This window comes from Dermacentor andersoni, chromosome 3, assembly GCF_023375885.2.
Source record: "Dermacentor andersoni chromosome 3, qqDerAnde1_hic_scaffold, whole genome shotgun sequence".
NCBI classification, from domain to species: Eukaryota; Metazoa; Arthropoda; class Arachnida; order Ixodida; family Ixodidae; genus Dermacentor; species Dermacentor andersoni.
This window is the reverse complement of record NC_092816.1, coordinates 221,959,025-221,977,297: the sequence shown is the minus strand read 5'-3', so window position 1 is coordinate 221,977,297 and position 18,273 is coordinate 221,959,025. Positions and strand designations below refer to the sequence as shown.

Genomic DNA, 18,273 nt, shown 5'->3' with positions numbered 1-18,273 from the left:
CGGCATTTTGAAAAGGCTTCGTGTTTCTATGTGCAGCCAGCGAGCTTTCATTTTTGCGATTTCGGTCTACATATTTCCCGCTTATACAGCTTAGAGCTCACGGGGTTTTATTGTACATGAGACATACTGTGCACGCTATCGGAACACGACAGCTGGAAATCAAATGTGCTACTTTGTGCTTAGCAGTGCAACACCACTGTGAGCTAGCACAGCGAGCACAGCTGCAGCAGAGGCAGGAGAAGGCAACGCAGCGGGAGGTTGTGAATAAGGCATTACAACAACGAGGATATCTTTGGGGAAACCTTTATTATGCGACATGCAGGCAAAAACACCGGGGGAGGACAAACGCAACAGGCCGGGCGGTGAAGCAGCTCTGTGCACAGTTGGCACCAGAAGGGCGGGGGCTGCACTAGGTGCGCCTTGACAAGGCGCCTGCTCCGGCACATAGAGCCGCCACTTCCGGGGCCCACCCTCCCCTTCAAGAAACAGCCGGGCCAGTAACACAGTGAACGAACCGCCAGGCAGGCGCGAGAACAAATCTTCGCAGCAACACTTTTATACACAGCTGGGGCGCCTAACATGCAAGCAACACTCGCTGCCCTTGGTGGGACACGTGGGAGGAAGGAGCTTGTGAGGGAAGAGCGGAGGCAGCGGACAGGCGGTGCCCTCCCTGCAGGCGTCCCCGTCATCAGCAGCGGGTCTCGTACAAGCCACTGCGTCCGATGTAGCGCACCCATTTGATCACGTCGTGGTCACTGTAGTTCAGCTTGGACTCGAACACCTTCAGGTAACGAACCTTCAGCCCAGATGGTGCAAAGGGGACCTGCAAGGGCCAAGCCACGTGCATCATGTCAGACAGCAAGACACTGATGTACTTGGCTCATGTCTCACCAACTGCTTCAAACTCCTGTCCAATCAGCTGGGCCAAACATCACATTAAAACCATTGTTCTTAGGCCACTTACCACCTTAGTAATGTTATTGCGGCAGAAACAAACAAACGACGCCCACCATTGTAGTACCACAGCAACAGCTTGTTAACTGCACATGCACCAAGGCATTACACACAGCAACACTACCACCCACTGTTGCAGGAGATGCAATGCATTGTCAGACCAGCTATTGCATTCCGATTGGAAATATAAGCATTAACTGCATAACCGCTGTAAACAAAGCCAGTCTTTCAAGAAACTAGCAGTTATATTCAAGTGCAAATTATGTTCATTGAAAATGTCATTTAGCCAAATTTCTTGCATCATCACAATTATACAAATGTACAGCTGCAGTACAAATTAAGAATTTTAAATTTTTAACTTGGAGCCGAACATGCCTTTTAAAATTTTTATTTCGGCTCGTAAAAGGCACAACAACATTAATACATGATGCTTTATCACTTTTTCGACTGGTTATGCTACACGTCATCGACACTCTGACAATAACACCGTTAACTACTAAAAAGAATTGCTTCAAATTTTCCTTTTTTCCTAGAACTATTATTGAATGGAATTATCTTACCGATGACGTTGTAACCCTATGCTCAATGACATTATTTGAGTCGCACCCATGTTTATGCGAGTGATTTACTGCGTGGTTCAGTAACTGCTTGCCTTTACACATCGCAAGTGGCCTATGTTATGTACTGCTGTATTTTGTACTTAGATTTTTTAATTTCACTTTGTATGCACCCTACTAAGGTAATAGAAGCAGGACCGCAGTATCAATAAATAAAAAATCTTCAACTTACTGAATGTGGATTTGATGCAAGAGCTACGGGAATGTCAGATATTATAAGGACAATTATTTCATGTGTAGTGTACTTGGAAAACACCTATGCAACCACTTGAATTTGATATTTAACAGTAAAAAACACTGAAAATAGTAAACCCACTAACTCTTCCCATACGATGTCTATTTGGTATTGTTAGCCCACTAACAATGGTTTGAAACGCCACTTTGAAGACCTTCAGCGTCGTTCACAGACACACTGTGCTATCGGACGTGAAGGAGGAGAACTATTTTTGTTCTCTAAGCAGTTCGCGTTCTCCCCCAGACAGTGATTTTTGAATGCGCTCCGAAGTTTTTGCGATCGTGAAAGTAGAAAACGAAAACTGCTGCCTCCAGGAGTGGTGCACCTGCTTAGAAGATCGCAGGTCTCACGATTCCGCTGTGTCTGTGGCTTATTTTATTGATGGGTCGAGCAGCAAGTCTGATGATGCTACCTTTTCGTTGGACTTGCACTTATAGCGCTGACGACGCAAGCCAACCTGGAACACTGATGGCTGCAGCCCGGCACACCAAACTGTAGTACTTGTAGTTAAATTTGTGGTGGAATACCTGTCCAATGAAAAATTTATTTTTCGGGGTAGTGCTTATTAGACGGCAATACATTTCATACACCTCATCTATTCTCACATTTTCTTAGTAGATACAAGCGTGTCTTTATACATTGTTAAATTTTATCCCACAATCTTGATTCTGGCAGGAGGAGGAGGAATGAACGTTTGTGTGAAACAGCGAGAAAGTGTTCTTTCTTCGCCCTAGGTGGGCGGCTCTCTTAATCCAGAAAGCCGTTGGCTAATGCCGCAGCCCGGGCCCGGTCCACCAGACTTCGCTGATCTTCCAGGCTCTGTGCCTTTAACATTGCCTCCCACGTTTCTTCGATCGCTTGTAGCGGTTCTGGGGCATCATCTTGACTGTTCTCGCGGTGTGGGCACACCAACACCATGTGTTGGAGGATGTCCGGTACCTCACAATATCGGCATAGGTATGAGAATCCGGTGGGGTGCATTCGGTGCATGATAATTCCATGGACATAAGTATTCATTTGTAGTCTGCGGAGGGCGGTGGCTTCTTCCTTGCTTAATTTTGGATGTGGTAGAGGATATTGTCTTCTTTCCAGTCGGTAATGTTGCAATATTACGGCGTAATTGATGGGAATGTCCTCCACCCTGGTTGCTTTCCGGAGACCGTGCGGCAGGAAATCCCGGCTGGTATGCTCTCGGGCGACAGCATGTGCTGCTTCGTTTCCTGCCAGGTGTTCGTGGCCTGGGGTCCATGCGACGTAGGTTTCGGGTAGTTCTTGGCATCTTGTTATTTCTTTCAGAATCTTCACTGCTGCGGCAGAAATTCGGCCTTTTCGTAGGTTTCTACATGCCGTTTGCGAGTCGCTCAAGATGATTGATGTGTCTTTGCATAAGGCGATGCCGAGGACGATGGCCACTTCTTCCGCAGTTTCTGCATTTCTGGCCGGTATGGTGGCAGCGATTAGCTCCTTCCCTTGGTTGTTGGTCACGGTAATTGCGTATGCTCTTTTACCTGGGTATTTTGCCGCATCTGTACATCTCGTGTTGGGGTCCTTTGAGTATTTCTTGCTCAGCACTCTGACTCTTGCTTGTCTTCTGTCTTTGTGGTATGTTGCATGCATCTTGCGAGGTATTGGAGCGACTGAGATAGAGTCACGAAGAAGTGGCGGCAATCTGGCTTTTGCGTCCGAGTCTGCTATTAAGTTTTCGCTGTATGCGAGTTTGCGAAGTAGTTCTCTGCCTGTTTGAGTCAGCTTAAGGCGTTCCAGCTGGCTGGCTCTGTGCGCTTCACTCATTTCTTCCCAGGTATTATGAAGGCCATGTTTTAGGAGTATCGTGGTTGAGGTCGTACTGGGTAGTCCTAGTGCGCTCTTGATTGCTTTTCTGATGATGTCGAGTTTTTCAATTTCAGCTTTCTTGAGGAGTAGATACGGGGTGCCATATGTGATCCGGCTTATAAGGAGTGCTTGGATTAATTGGACGGTTTCTTGCTCTTTAAGTCCTCTTCTTTGGGTGGTTATACGCCGAATGAGATGGGTTACTTGTGTTAGGGTCCTCTGAAGCTTCGGAAGTGTAGCTGCGCCAGAATCGTCTTTATGTATTGTGAGGCCAAGGACACTGAAGGCCCGTTCACACTACTACAAAAATTCGGCGAGCGAAGCGAATCCGCTCACCGGAAAAAAGAGCGTGTTCTCATCTGTTGACGCGTGCATAGGCGGATCCGCCGTCGCTTCAAGCCTTTCCGCGACGACAGCAAGGTCTCGCGGCAGTTTCTTTTTTGGTTTTGCGACTTTGCGACAGAGACGAGAGTTCACGGGTGTGCCTCTCGTTCGCGGGCTTTTGTTGCGTCTGCTTGTATTGCACCGTTTCCCCGGAGAAGGCCGGTCGCTCAGACATTCTGGCTCCCATGTTGAGATTAGACGGGTTGCGACGTCAAAAGGCAACTTCCGGTGGCGGCGAAAGCGGAAAAAATGGGTCCTGGACCGATTACCTTCACCACGCCGCTTTCCGCACTCCTCGGCGTCAAAAGCAGCCGAATCCACTTCGCTCGCCGGATATTTCGTGTAGTGTGAACGGGCCTTGAGTGAGCCAACTTGAGGGATATCGATTCTATTGAGTCTAACGTTGGGATCTGGAGCGACGTAGGCTGGTGGTCTTCCCCAGGTCCTTGCCTTGAGTATAAGTAGCTCTGATTTTTCGGGGCACACTGGAGCCTGCATCTTGAGAAGTACTGCTCTATCTGATCGATTGCCTCTTGGAGGGTAGTTTGCTGTTGGCCGGTTGTGGACGCTTTTGTCCATAATGTTATATTGTCGGCGTATATTGCATGGCTTAATTCTTCGATTCCTTCGAGTTGTTGTGGGAGCTTAATCATGGCGAGATTGAACAGCAAAGGTGAAATGACTGACCCTTGTGGAGTTCCTTTGTTGGGCATTTCGAACTTGTCGCTTCGGATGTTGCCGATACCCACCGTAGCCATGCGATCTTGTATGGCACCGAGAAAGTCGTGTACGTATTGGTAGGTCCGGATTCCGCAGTTTGTGTCTTGAAGATTGTGGAGGATTGCTTCATGCTTCACATTATCAAAGGCTCCTTTAACATTTATTGTTAAAATAGAGAACTTTTTGTGGCGTTCTAGGTAGTCCAAGAGGTCTTCCTTGAGCTGTAGTAGTATATCTTGCGCTGAGAGGTGCTGTCGGAAGCCAAACATTGTGCCAGGCATGAGTCCTGAGTCTTCGAGGTATGTGGTGAGGCGATCGTGAACCATGTGTTCAAGAAGCTTTCCAGCGCAGGAAGTAAGGGATATGGGCCGTAGGTTGCCGATTTGTAGTGGCTTGTGTTTTGGGATCATGATAACTTCTGCGTGCTTCCATTCTGCTGGGAGCTTACCTTTTTCCCATGTAGTCGAGGAGTCCATTTAGGGCCTTGTCTGGGAGGTTTCGTAGGATCTTGTTGGTCACCTTGTCATTTCCTGGCGACGTGTTACGGGTCAATTTGGCAAGGGCGGCATGAAGTTCAGGAAGCGTGAAAGGGCTGTCGAGGGTGAGATTTGGTTCGCCTTTGTACGGTCGGGGATCGGTAACCTTGGAGGCATTGTCTCCAACAAGTTTACGCTTGATTTCTACCAGAATTTGTTTCTCAGTTCCTGGATGAGAGTTAATGATTTTCTTGAGGTCCTGTCTTTGCTGGGTCTTGGTTTTGGAGGTAGCTAGAAGGGCTCGCAGTATATGCCAGGTCTTCTTCGTGGTGAGTGTGCCTTGAAGTTGGTCGCACGGCTTATGCCAGTTCTGACTGCTCAGTTGATCTCCGTATTCTTCTGCTTGTTTTGTTATGTGAACGATCCGTTTCTGCAGTTTGCGGTTAAGTTTCATCTTTTTCCACCGCCTCAGTAGTCCTCTTGTGGCATCCCAAAGATGTAGGAGGTGAGAGTCTACGGCCGGCATGTCCATTGAGAGTTGGATGACTTTAGTATGCCTCTCCGCCGCCTTGACCACTCCGGTGAGCCACTCTTCAATTTTTTCGATGTTTTCTTCTATGTCATGCTCTCGGAAGGCCTTCCAGTCTGTCAGCCGTTCCGGTTCTGCTCGGCTTCTTATGGTGCAGAATTTCAAGCTGAAGGATGTGGTGGTCGCTGCCGAGATTTTCTTCCAGTCGGGTCCATTCCGCCTTGGATATTCCTATTGTAAAGGTGAGGTCGGGATTTGTGTCCCTGGACACACTGTTGCCTATTCGAGTCGTTAGTTTAGGATCATTCCAGAGGGTGAATAGATTCTGTTGCGCCGAATTGTACACTCGCACTCCTTTCTTGGTCGTGTGCTGGTAACCCCATGCTGTGTGTGGGGCATTAAAATCCCCCATTATTACGAGTTTATGGCCTTTAGATAGTCTTCTGACTTGCGTAATGAAGTTTACAAAGTCGGATAATGGATCCCTGGGTGGACTATATAAGCATAGTACGTATAGTCTTTGGTGCGTTTTCTTCTCAGGCAGCACTTCCACTAGGGTGTGTTCCACGGTTGTTCCCTGGATTGTGTGACCTTGCGTGGTGAGATTTTTCTTCTTCAGGATAGCTGTTCTCTGAGATCCGGTGTGTGTATCATATCCCTGTATGCGCAGATTGATGTGATAAGTTTCTTGGATAACGATGATATCTGGTTGTTCCAGTTTGGTCAGTTCTTGGAGGTTTGTTCTTTTGGTTCGGATAGAGCGACAGTTCGATTTCCAGAGCTTCATTGGGAGTTGTCGTAATCTCTTCTTGGTATTACTCGCCATCTTGTCAGATATTGTTTTCGCCCTGGGCCATGGATCTTATCTTTTTATTACATATATCTCGTTAATAAAGCATTTATGCGTGAAAAATGCATTTATTCTGCTTTTTGTTTATGTATCACATAAAATGTTAAGTGCAGTAGTTCCTACAGAAAAAAAATTTCCCCTGGTAGGGAAAGAGTTAAAGGGAAGCTGAAAGCTTTTCCAGAAAAAATGAGTCAAGAGCAGCAGTACGTCATGGTTTTCAACCCTCTGAATTCTAATATCGCATCGAAATTGAGCGAAAGAAAGCGCAGATTTTATTTCGCCGAAAAGTGCAGCAGCAGACTTGGGGCAGCTCGCGCGCCTCGTTTCCGCCTGTGATTGTTTGGGCGACTCGTGACGTCAACAATGGTGTTCGTCCGGACCAACTGCTGCTGCTACACATAAAGCACGGTGCAAGGTAGTTTGGTGCTGTTTTGCTGAGACGGTCATGGAAAATTTCGAGAGCTTGCGTTTCTCTGAGGAGTTCGGCGTTAAGTCTAAACGCCACAAGAGCGATTTTGCACGACGGCGACGGCTTCGAGTGACAAAACAGGCCGTCGCTTGAACAGATCGCTCGGTGTTGTCGTTCGATCGCTTGTTTCTAGAAATCTAGAACTCGTTGCTCGTCGCCCGGAAGTGCTATGAGTGACTAGCCAATAGTGCGAAGCCGGAACTGGATGTGCATAACTCAAATACTACTATTTGTCACACAGAACAAGTAAACTTGAATTTTACACATACAAGAATAAGCACTTAGTGCAAGACCTTCAGAAATATTTTATGCTCCTTTTCACAGTAAAATACATCAGCTTAAATTGATAAAGCACGCGTCACGGTAGTTTCGGCGCGTATATTGCTGCCCTCATACCGGGAAGTCATCGCTCAAAGCCATCGCTCGCATGTAGTTCGGCTTGTAGGCGACGAGTGAACGCAATAGCCATCACCTCACTTGCCGCTTTCGCATGCAAGATCACTTGTATGGGGTTTATACTTTACTCCCTACGTGTACGAGCAGATTGCTGAGAGCCTGCCTCTCCAAGAAGCAAAAAATGCTGGTGAAAGAACTGCTTTCCACGTGAACGAAGGCGAAGTGTTAGCATCTCCTTGTGTTGTAAATGTTCTTTGGCGAGTATGTTTTTTGCTTAGCTGCACTCAGTGATCCAGTGAGTACGTGTCAAGGGTGGGAGATAAACATGCACCTTCCGTTCAGCATGCTAACACGAAGGAGAACCCAAAGCACGCATTATTGATAAACTGGTAGTAATCGTCGTCACGGAAGTGGTTAGAGCGCAGCCCTGTTCTCGAGCGCTTGAAGTTCTTTCGCTTCACAGCAGCCTCCCACTTAGCTGAAAGCTTCTTGTCTTGCATGAACTAATGGAACATCGTCACGGCCGCTGGTGTTCGTGCAACCGTAGGCTGCACAGAACGCCGGCATGATCGGCCTACAAGTTCAATTGATGCTGCGCACGTCAACTGCCGCTCTACATACGCACAAACAAAAGAATGTAGGGTCGAGCAAAGCAGATTAGGACTGCACGCACGCGGAAATAAGCGCGGTCAGGCACGTTCGCGGAGACTGCAAACGAATGGAACACCAGTGCTGATGTCACTATGCCGCGGTTTCCGGTCTGCTCGCATCGTCAGCGTCAGCAGCAGCGCGCGGCGCTCGACGGGGGGGCGGAGCTACAGCACAATTTTAATTGAAGATTACGTCGCTCCTAGGTGAAAAATCCCCCCCCAAAATTTTACCTGCATGATTTATAAGGTTCTCGCATCTGTATAAAAGAGTCTTATTGAATTCGACGGACTCTTCAGCTTCCCTTTAATACAACATAGTGCCGCAGGGATGAAATGCCCAACCGTCTACCGTCCAACTGATCTTACTGAAACACTTAACGCATTCAAACTTGATAAAGACATCTAATCAGAACTGCTTTAATATGTGAATTTATTTAAATATTTTTATCAGAGCCTTTGCTTTTGATGCACTTGGCATGCACATTTGTGCAGTGCCTGAAAGGAATGTGCAAGTCAATAAATAAATTTATGCAAGTGGCTTAGAAAAGTGATCCACTTCATTCTCATAAGTATCTCAGTGGCCACATTACATACAACGTATCCAAAAATAGATTCAATACAAAACGGTGGCGAATTTTTGTTAGTCACAGCCATACGAAGCCAAGAAATGCACATGGGAAAACTTTTTAATGGATGTGCAGGCATTACAAGGTAAAGGGAAATGAGGGTAGACTAATAACGTCACTGCCAATCCGCTCCTGTGAAGTTGGTTGGTCAGCAAAGCTTAGATATGTTGCGCCTAATGTAGGGCTACTTGTCAAACACTGATTCCACGATGTGCGCCCATTACGTATGTTGCTTTTCAAAGTGATATGACAAATGTTTCAATGGAGTTTACAAAACCTTTATTTTATTTATTACTTTGAAGTTACTGCTATAACTTCTTTGTGGTCGCTATGATACAGATGTTTTTCATTCTTGAGAAATTCTCAAAAGTTATTCGATGCATGAGCTGTATAGGGTAGTTGGTTGAATCGGATTGCTGAAGTAACAGAGGGAAAACTGTTCCATGAAGTGGGCGAAACATTTCTTTGTTTCCAGTTTTGGGATGTCTACATTAAAGTCTCCGACAAAGACCACTGGTGAGGGATTGGTGGCAATGTACGTTGATCAACGCAGAAGTGTGTGCATCACATCATCAATCATGTGATGTGGCTTGATGGCTTTCTTTGCTTGTGCACCTCATATAGAAATGGAAACTTCATGCCTCTGCCTTATGGAAGTATGAGCCATTGCTTCTGGCCCTGCACTGCCGCCGCGATCGGCTCACTGGGTTTTCTGTCGATGTGACACATGCGAAAAAATCGCAGGATCCTAGCCACAGACAGCTTTGCTGCAAAAAACTTGGCACCGGTGGAGCCCAACCCACCCCCTCCATCGCTCAATCATCATTAACACTAACTGCATGCTCGAGTACATTTGAGAACTTTCTACACCGCCTACTACACTTAAGCTTGCATATAAAACTTGAGTATGCTGCAGCTTGAGACAGTCAAGAAAAATTCAATTAGATTCGTACTTATGACCATACCACTAAGGTAACACAGAAATAAGTCCTAAATAAGGAAAGTGCCATAAAACACCTTGTTTAGGGCTTTTACAGTGAAGCTGTCTATGGCTAGGATCCAGGGATTTCTTGGTGGCATAATGTCGACAGAAAAATAGCGTCATCAATGGCTCATACCCCCAGATGCAATGGCTCATCAACTAGAAGGCAGAGGCTACAAGCGCTTGGCATTGTGAAGCGAACAGTGTGTACATTCTTTGGAATCGCAGATGCAACATACAGAACAGCATACGTTTCAATTAAGAACAAGCTCAAAACAAGCATCCGAACCACATATCGTAACTACTCACATGATTGCACTTTAAAAAAAAAATTGCCGCGAATTCAGGGGTGCAATCATCACGCAGGTTAAATTTCCCGCGACAAGAAAAACAAATTTTTCATTACACATTTGCTGCGGGATGACAACAGGTCAGGTCACTGAAATAATCAGAAGAATAAGAATGTGCTGGGGTGTGTCTGGCAGGCATTCTCAGATCATGAACAGCAGGTTGCCATTATCCCTCAAGAGAAAAGTGTAGAACAGCTGTGTTACCAGTACTCACATAGGGACAGAAACCTGGAGGCTTACGAAAAGGGTTCTACATAAATTGAGGACGACGCAGTGAGCTATGGAAAGAAGAATGATGGGTGTAACGTTAAGGGATAAGAAAAGAGCAGATTGGGTGAGGGAACAAACGCGAGTTAATGACATCTTAGTTGAAATCAAGAAAAAGAAATGGCCATGGGCCGGACATGTAATGAGGAGGGAAGATAACCGATGGTCATTAAGGGTTACGGAGTGGATTCCAAGGGAAGGGAAGCATAGCAGGGGGCGGCAGAAAGTTAGGTGGGCGGATGAGATTAAGAAGTTTGCAGGAACAACATGGCCACAATTAGTACATGACCAGGGTAGTTGGAGAAGTATGGGAGAGGCCTTTGCCCTGCAGTGGGCGTAACCAGCCTGATGATGATGATGACAACAGGTCAACAAACAGGCGGCTGCCACTGTAACAGTGCGGGACACCAAAACAAAAATGGCGGCCAGCTGAGCAAGCCGAACACACCGAACAATTTTTTTTTTTTCACGAGTACATTATGTGCATTCAAACAGTTTCTTCCGTATCAGTAATGAATAATATCGTTAATATTGGCAAGTCTGCGGCAATAACATAGCCATGTCTACTTTGAGGGGACTGAAACAGATGGGCGTGCTTAGCTGCCAGTGACATAGAAACACATGGCAGGTATGCTGCGGAAACTGCAGCATTTGTCTACACTATTATCCTAATATGGCACGTTTCCGCTAAGGGTGGGCAAACATCTTAGCTGTGTTACAAGCGTCGGCGTTTGAATAGGGTACACTTCTAACGTATCAGTGTAAAAGTGGCTACCGTATAGTGTGGAATGTAGGTCGAGGTTTTTTCAAAAATATATTACTAAAAGTTCACCCCTCGACTTATATACCGGCCCTTGGCACAACATGAATAGTCGCTTGGCAACATGTAGGAGCGCAGACCTTTCGGCATCCGCATCATTATCGCCTTCTTGGTGACCGACGCGGCCCAACGTTAACGCGGCCTACCCAGTTGGACCGATGCCCTCTTCCCTTATTGTGCAGCGATCGTTCCTGGTGTTGCTAATTTCCCGACAACCCGCAAAATTAGTACGAGTACTCGACATCAGTTCACTGCGGCGTTTAAAAAGAAAGTCATCGAATATGCTGAAATGCATGGGAAGATGTCTGCCCAGCGGCAATTTGGCATCTCGGAAAAAAGCGTCCGGTACTGGCGAATGCAGAAAGTCAAGCCGTTTGCCTGCAACGCGTGGAAGACGTCCTTTTGTTGGCGCCGCGCGGTGCACCCAAAGCTCGAAGACAAGGTGGTGGATTTCGTCCGTGAGCATCGTGCCAGATCTTTGCCAGTGACAGCAGAACTCATCTACATCAAAGCTATTGAGAACGGTCAAGAATACGGACTGCCCAAGGAAGAATTCAAGGGCTCCATTTATTGGGTTCGTCGCCTCATGCGACGCAAGGGATTAGCACTTCGATGGTGCACATCAATCTGCCAGAAGCTGCCAGAGGCATACGAGAACAAGCTGGTCGAATTCCAGCGATATGCTATCCGTCTCCGGCAGCAGCATGGCTACATGTTGGGACACATCGGCAACGCGGATGAAACGCCGGTGTGGTTCGACATGCCGTTGCCCACCACAGTGTGCGAATGCTGCGCAACAGAAGTCAAGCTTCTTTCTACAGGGAACGAGCATTCGCACTTCACGGTGATGCTCGCGTGTACTGCAGACGGCAGAAAGCTGCCCCCATACATAATATTCAAGAGGAAGACTCTGCCGAAAGAGGCTTTCCTGCAGGATGTTGTTCGCGTGAATGAAAAGGGCTATATGAACGAGGCCCTCAAGCTCAATTGAATTAAGACCGTCTGGAATTGGCGACCCGGCGCACTTCTGCGGTGTCCGAGCATGCTCGTCTTGGATGCCTTTCGCGGGCACTTGACCGCAGCTGTGAAGCAGGCACTCCGCGACGGGAGGACGGAACTCTCCGTCATTCCAGGAGGCATGACGTCAACACTTCAGCCACTGGACGTCGCGCTCAACAAGCCCTTTAATGACTGTGTCCGTGAACAATATAATCAGTGGATGGCCGGTGACAACCCGATGACCCCAACCGGCCAGCTGCGCAGGACGCCTCTCACCACTGGCCACATGGGTGTCGCAGGCTTGGGTGTCGTAGGCTTGGCGCTCGCTGCCCGACGATATGGTGGTGCGGGCATTCAAGAAGTGTTGTATTAGCAACTCCTTGGACGGCACCGAAGATGACGTGGGATGCAGCCAGTGAAAAGCAGTCGTCTTCGGATGAGAGTTCAGACAACTCAAACGAATGAGCAGGTGATGAGTCTGGTAGCACCACTAAATCAAACGAAGTTTTGTGCCTTATAATTTTTATGTTGACTTCTTTGCTTCAATGTAAGGGGGTCGACCTATATTCCGCATTATACGGTACTGTCGTTGCCGCTCGCGATTTGTTGCGTGCCCACGAGTGCAGACGAGAAGAATTGAAAGGCTCCTTTTTTGTTGTTGACTACAACCATTATAAAGCCTACAAATAATAAAGCCAAGGCAAGTTTGATTGTAGTTTTTTTTTTCATGGAAGTGTGGAAAGTGATGAAAAATGAAATGGCACATCTGCTTAAGAATGTTTGGTGCGTGCAGACTGTTTGGTATGTCGAAGAGTCTTTCGCGTAGCATTCGACAGATCGTAAGCGCTATCATCATTAGCTAGACTTGGCACATGACATATCGCTGCGGCAAGTTCGGGGTGCGATCATTACACGGGAAAGAAAATTAAAATTTTGACGAAAAAATTCAGGGGTGTGATCACTACGCGAGTGCGATCATTATGCAAGTAAATACGGTAATTTATGACAGGGTGCTGCTATGCCTACATGCAATGTGAAGCATGTAGTGCTCCCCTCATATGCTTCCCGGTAAAGATTGCCGTTGTGCAAGGTGCTGCAGTGATGGCAGCTTGGCTATGGCATACGAAGCAGAGAGTGACGCAACAACACTTTTGTAAGGAACCCACCTAGCAATCGAGTTGTGTTGCGACAGTGCTGCGAGAAGGCTACATATAGCGACGACTCCTGAAGAGCAGCGCATATACGAGGTGCGGCAAATTTCTCTTTCCTCTGGTCCACTCTTCGTAGGTGCACGAAGTAGCGTCGTAAGCCAAGTCGCAGGCAGTCGAAATGTCTTCAGCTAATAATTAGGTAAAGTGCATGTGTATGTTGCCATGTGAATAATTTCAACCTACGTTGCACTGGGTACTTATTCTAGTTGTTTACAGCTTTGTTGTTCAACCACCTTCATAGTGTGGATTGGAGACTTCCTTCACAAGTACTATTACCATGATCTGCACAAGCCACTAATTCTGCCTGTGCAGTACAGAGCACAAAGACACTCACGTTCATAAAGCTGATGTGCTATCTGGCAGGATGACTTCATTTCAGAATTCATACCTGTCACATACATCCAACATTTGGAATCTTTCCTGCATCACTAGCAATTATTTGCAACATGTTTATGAATGCCAATGGCTTAACATTAAAATATGATAAGAAAGCTACTCCTGTAGCTTGTAACAACATGATTACATCATTTAATAGTGTATATAGTCAACAACCAACTATTTGGACACTAACGAATTGGACATGCTCGATTATTCTGACAGCCCTGTGGCACCACCACTAGTCCCCTAGATGTAATGTATAAGGACGACCGAAATTCCGGACACCTTACAGCACATCACGCAATAGTTCAGACTGCCCGTACGACCACGTGCTAATTTGTGCCACAGAGTAGAGCAGAAACGGCGATATGTTCTTTTAGAGATGTCACCGGTGCTCTACAAAATCTGAACTAGCTAAGTGTAGTCAACTTCAACTATTTATTGTTCTAGTCAATCTAGTAGGCAATGAGAATTAGGTTGCATGCACCGATTGTACTTTCAGTCTACTTGTAGCGACAGCATTACAATAGTTGATAGGGACCGCGATTCTGCAGCAGTACCTTCCACTCGATTCTTTGCTACTCTACCACACACTGTTCATGGCCGACTGATCCCATTGATCACGTGTGGAAAGTTGATCTGACTACTGACAAAGCGTTTGAAAAAGAATGGCATAAAAGGCATTCCAAGAAAATCACTGCCACAAAATGATTAGCCCAAGGGCAAGCCTATGAAGTTGGGGGAGAGGAACCGAAAATAGCTGGAATTTACCGATTATTTTTAATTAATTTCCTGATTTCCATTATTTTCTTTTCACTCAATACAAGTGTAAACAGTTGGTGCATCATGTAGATGGTGCATCATCTACATATTGAACACAACTTTAATCACCCTCAAGGCACTCTCCATTTGTACTAATGCACTTGTCCAAACGTTCATTGCATTGCTGGAAGCACCTTATAAATTCGGCCTCTTTTATGTCTGCTAGCGTCGTAGAGACATTGAATTTGACTTCATCAGCACTGGCGAAACGCTTGCCTTTCAAGTCTCTGTTCATCCAATGGAACAGGAAACGTCAGCAGGAGCCAAATCTGGCAAATAGGGTGCATGGGTCAACGCAGTCGTCTGCGTTGAGGCCAAAAACGAAGGCGAACACGAAGTGTCGTGTGTGCAGCAGCACTGTCAGGATGCAGGCAGGAACCACTCGCTGGAATTGCAGAAGGCCGGATTTTTCCACACCACACTTTTGGACAGCCATTTCAACCCCTACGAAAAGAATTGGTTGACGGTCTGGTTTTGAAATACCAATTCTGAGTGCACGGTCCCTTCGATGTCAAACAGATCAGCATTGTCTTCAAATTTTATTTAATCTGACAAGCTTTTTTTTTGACGAGGCGACCCAGGTGACTTCCATTGACTTGCCTGTTTACTTTTGGGATCGTACCCACAGCACCACGACTCCTTGCCTGTGGTGACACTGTTGAAAAACGCTGGATCGTCTGTGACTGTCCTTCACTGCAGGACAGGCTTCCACGTGACAATCCCTTTGCTCTTCAGCGAGAGGTCTGGGCACAAACTGTGCAGCCACTCGTCGCATTCCCCAATTGTCTTGCAAGATGCACTGAATGGCGCTCCAGGATAACCTCGATAAGTCTTCCCATTGGTTGATTGTTCTGTGCCGATCTTCCCTGCTGAGGTCAGTTTTTGGTGGTCCTTGGTTTGTGCACTTGAAGGATGAGCATAATGGGGCTGATCTTCAATGGTCCCTTCACCCCTTTAAACTGAGAAAACCATTTGCACACTTGTGTTTTACTGAGAGCATGTTCTTTGCAAGCTGTTTGCATTATTACAACAGTTTCTGCTGCATTCTTGCCAAGTAAGAAACTTCACAGCCGCACGTTGTTTGTGAGGATTTGCCACTTCTGCATGTCGAGTGTACTACAGACACACACAACCGCCAGAGAAACCACACGCATCGTCAGTCGATGCCACCCAGCATACCTACTAGGAGAGGTCCTCCCACACTGCCCTAGCAGCACAATGTCGTAGTACAAGTACACTATGCACAGGAGTACTATTCCGGTTATCTTTGGGTCCCCTCTCATATTTGCACACAGTAGCACGCATTGACAAACTTAGGCCATATTCATGCGTGCTCACTTTTAAAAGATGCTTTCACTTCCACAATATTTCATGTGGCCAGCGCTAGAAGAGTTGACTGGCAACAGCGTTTCTGCACAGTGATAAGATAACGTGTGCTTGGCACTGTGCCCAGAATGATGGCGCTCGCTCGTAGACGTGTCTTGCACTACAGACATGTGAAAATGAAGGTACCCCCGAAGGCAACGATCTGAGAATACAGCACACTTTTTTGGAGACTCATGGAATAAACACATTTTTGGGCGAATCGGTATTTTGGACCCACGATTATTCAGACGTTCTGGCAGTCAGTCAAATCTGAATTATCGCTCAGGGACTAGTTATTACAGTTGTTTTTCTTGTGTGTTCTTGAACATGAATTCTCATAGACATGTAGCAATACTGCTTCAGATTTAAAGTAGTTCTTAAATCATATATTTCCATGCAAGGGCAGGTTGTTCATTGGCATCCACATTGAAATTGGGTGAAGACAAATAGTCGCCGAGTCTGAGTTAATCAGGTATGCTATACATGCTTTTCAATCTAACATTCCTGTGTGCATCCCTAATCAGTTTCCTTTTCCTCAAAACTTCTCTATCTACCTTGTAGCGCTACCTATGCCTGTAGTGGATCCAGTCGCATCAATCTCTTCCCTGCTTTTTTCCACCAATACCTTAGGTGCCTCTTGCTTATCTCAACTGCTGACCAGTTGATGGTTCCATGCACTTTAAATCCAATCACGTATGGAAGGTGTACGCTACCTACGGGGCATTTCATTAGGATTTGCTGAGTGATCTATGGATTTTCGATGCAGGATACACATGCCTTGTCTTATTGCGAATATTTTTTCCAGTATGTTTTTGTCCTTGGGCAACGAGCTAAAGCCTCACATGGCAAGACACTGCCCTCTACGTTAGATTTTTCCTTCCAATTTCTTCCCATTCTTGCTAATTTTCATAGTCTTCCTTGTTTGCATTCTTTGCATTTAATTCACTGTGTTTCGCTTTCCTTTTGATGGCTCCTTGTTATCTACACTTTCAAATATCCTGTACTTGGTTGCCAAATTTCTTGACCTCTTTCTCCATTCTGTGTCTATGTGTTTCAGGTACAGATACTTGTGAACTTTAGCCACCCATTTATTTTTATCTATGTTTCCGAGCCGTTCTTCAAAACCAACTTCGCTTTACGCTTCTCCAACTTCAAAAGAGGCCCCACCCACGTCACTCTGCACTGTTTCACTTGTGGTTTTAGCTTGGAAGCCCAATGCCAACCTGCCTACCAATCTTTGGTTAAACTCTAACCATGACAAGATAACAGATTTGAAGCACGGAATGGCATTTGCAAATGTTAGCGCTGGCACCACTACTTTTTTCCAGATACCACACACCTATTTATTGTGGCCCCAAAATGCTCCGTTTCATTTTTGCTGCATTCTGCTTTCGCCTTTTTTTTCTTCAGAATATCTTGGTGGGTAGTTGAGTAAGTCCTTCCTTCGTTTATGCATACTACGCCGAAATATTTATATACTGCTTGACTATGTGTATGACTGTTGAACTGACCACATAATTACTCATCTCTTTATGAAAGATCACAATTGACAATTTCTCTGTGCTAAACGCAAGGCCTAGATTTATCGCTGCATTGCCACGGATACTTGCAAGCGTCTAAATCTCTTGCACTGGTCCCTAGTATCACTTTGTTGTCTGCATATATCAATTTGGGGAGCTTCTGTTGCACGATTTGTTCATTATGCATGTATGATAAATCGAACTCGAATTCACCTTTTCCCACTCATCTTTCTATGCCCTTTACATAAAGCATGAACAATAGAGACAGAAGACACCCTTGCTTCCATCCTTGAATTTCCAGCACTTGATTACATTTTCGGCCTTCCCATACAAGATGTTTCCATCTGGCCCATATTTTATTGCAAGAGCAATTACGTGGACAGTGCAGGCAAACTTCTGCTGTCAGTGTCGTGACATTGCGCATAAAGTATGAGAGTGATCAGATTGCAGCCGCATGCCTAGTGCTGTAGGGCGAGAAAAAGCACGCAAGGGTGAGCCACAAGAAAGGACGGTGTCTTGGTGCACCTTGTGTACGCACGGGAGGAAGGTGCGGACCTGTGTGCATGCCCCCGCTCTTACTCCAGCCACGACTGAGCAGGACTTGGCTGAGCACATTCTAACTTGGGGGTACTCTGCAGTGTGTGCGAAAGCTAGCCGACCAGAGATAGCTGATGGCTTTGTGTGCGCTGTGTTGTTGTGCACCTAGTTCACGCTGAAGTGACAGGCAGCATGATGGGGAATTCACTTGCAGCTGCTGCTCTTCATTGTGCCAGCTTTCTAACAGTGAGTGACCACAATCATCGAGTGAAATCTGTTGATG

General features: G+C 46.2%; 1 protein-coding gene across 1 annotated transcript in view; it reads right to left on the bottom strand.

Annotated features, from left to right (window-relative positions):
* Window positions 1–287: 287 nt before the first annotated feature.
* AP-2mu (adaptor protein complex 2, mu subunit) overlaps window positions 288–18,273 on the bottom strand; it is a 67,648-nt gene continuing 49,662 nt past the window's right edge. The window contains exon 8 of the mRNA XM_050172646.3: window positions 288–823. Within this exon, the coding sequence (XP_050028603.1) occupies window positions 689–823 (135 nt within the window). The 3' untranslated portion in view covers window positions 288–688. The remainder of the gene's footprint in view (window positions 824–18,273) is intronic.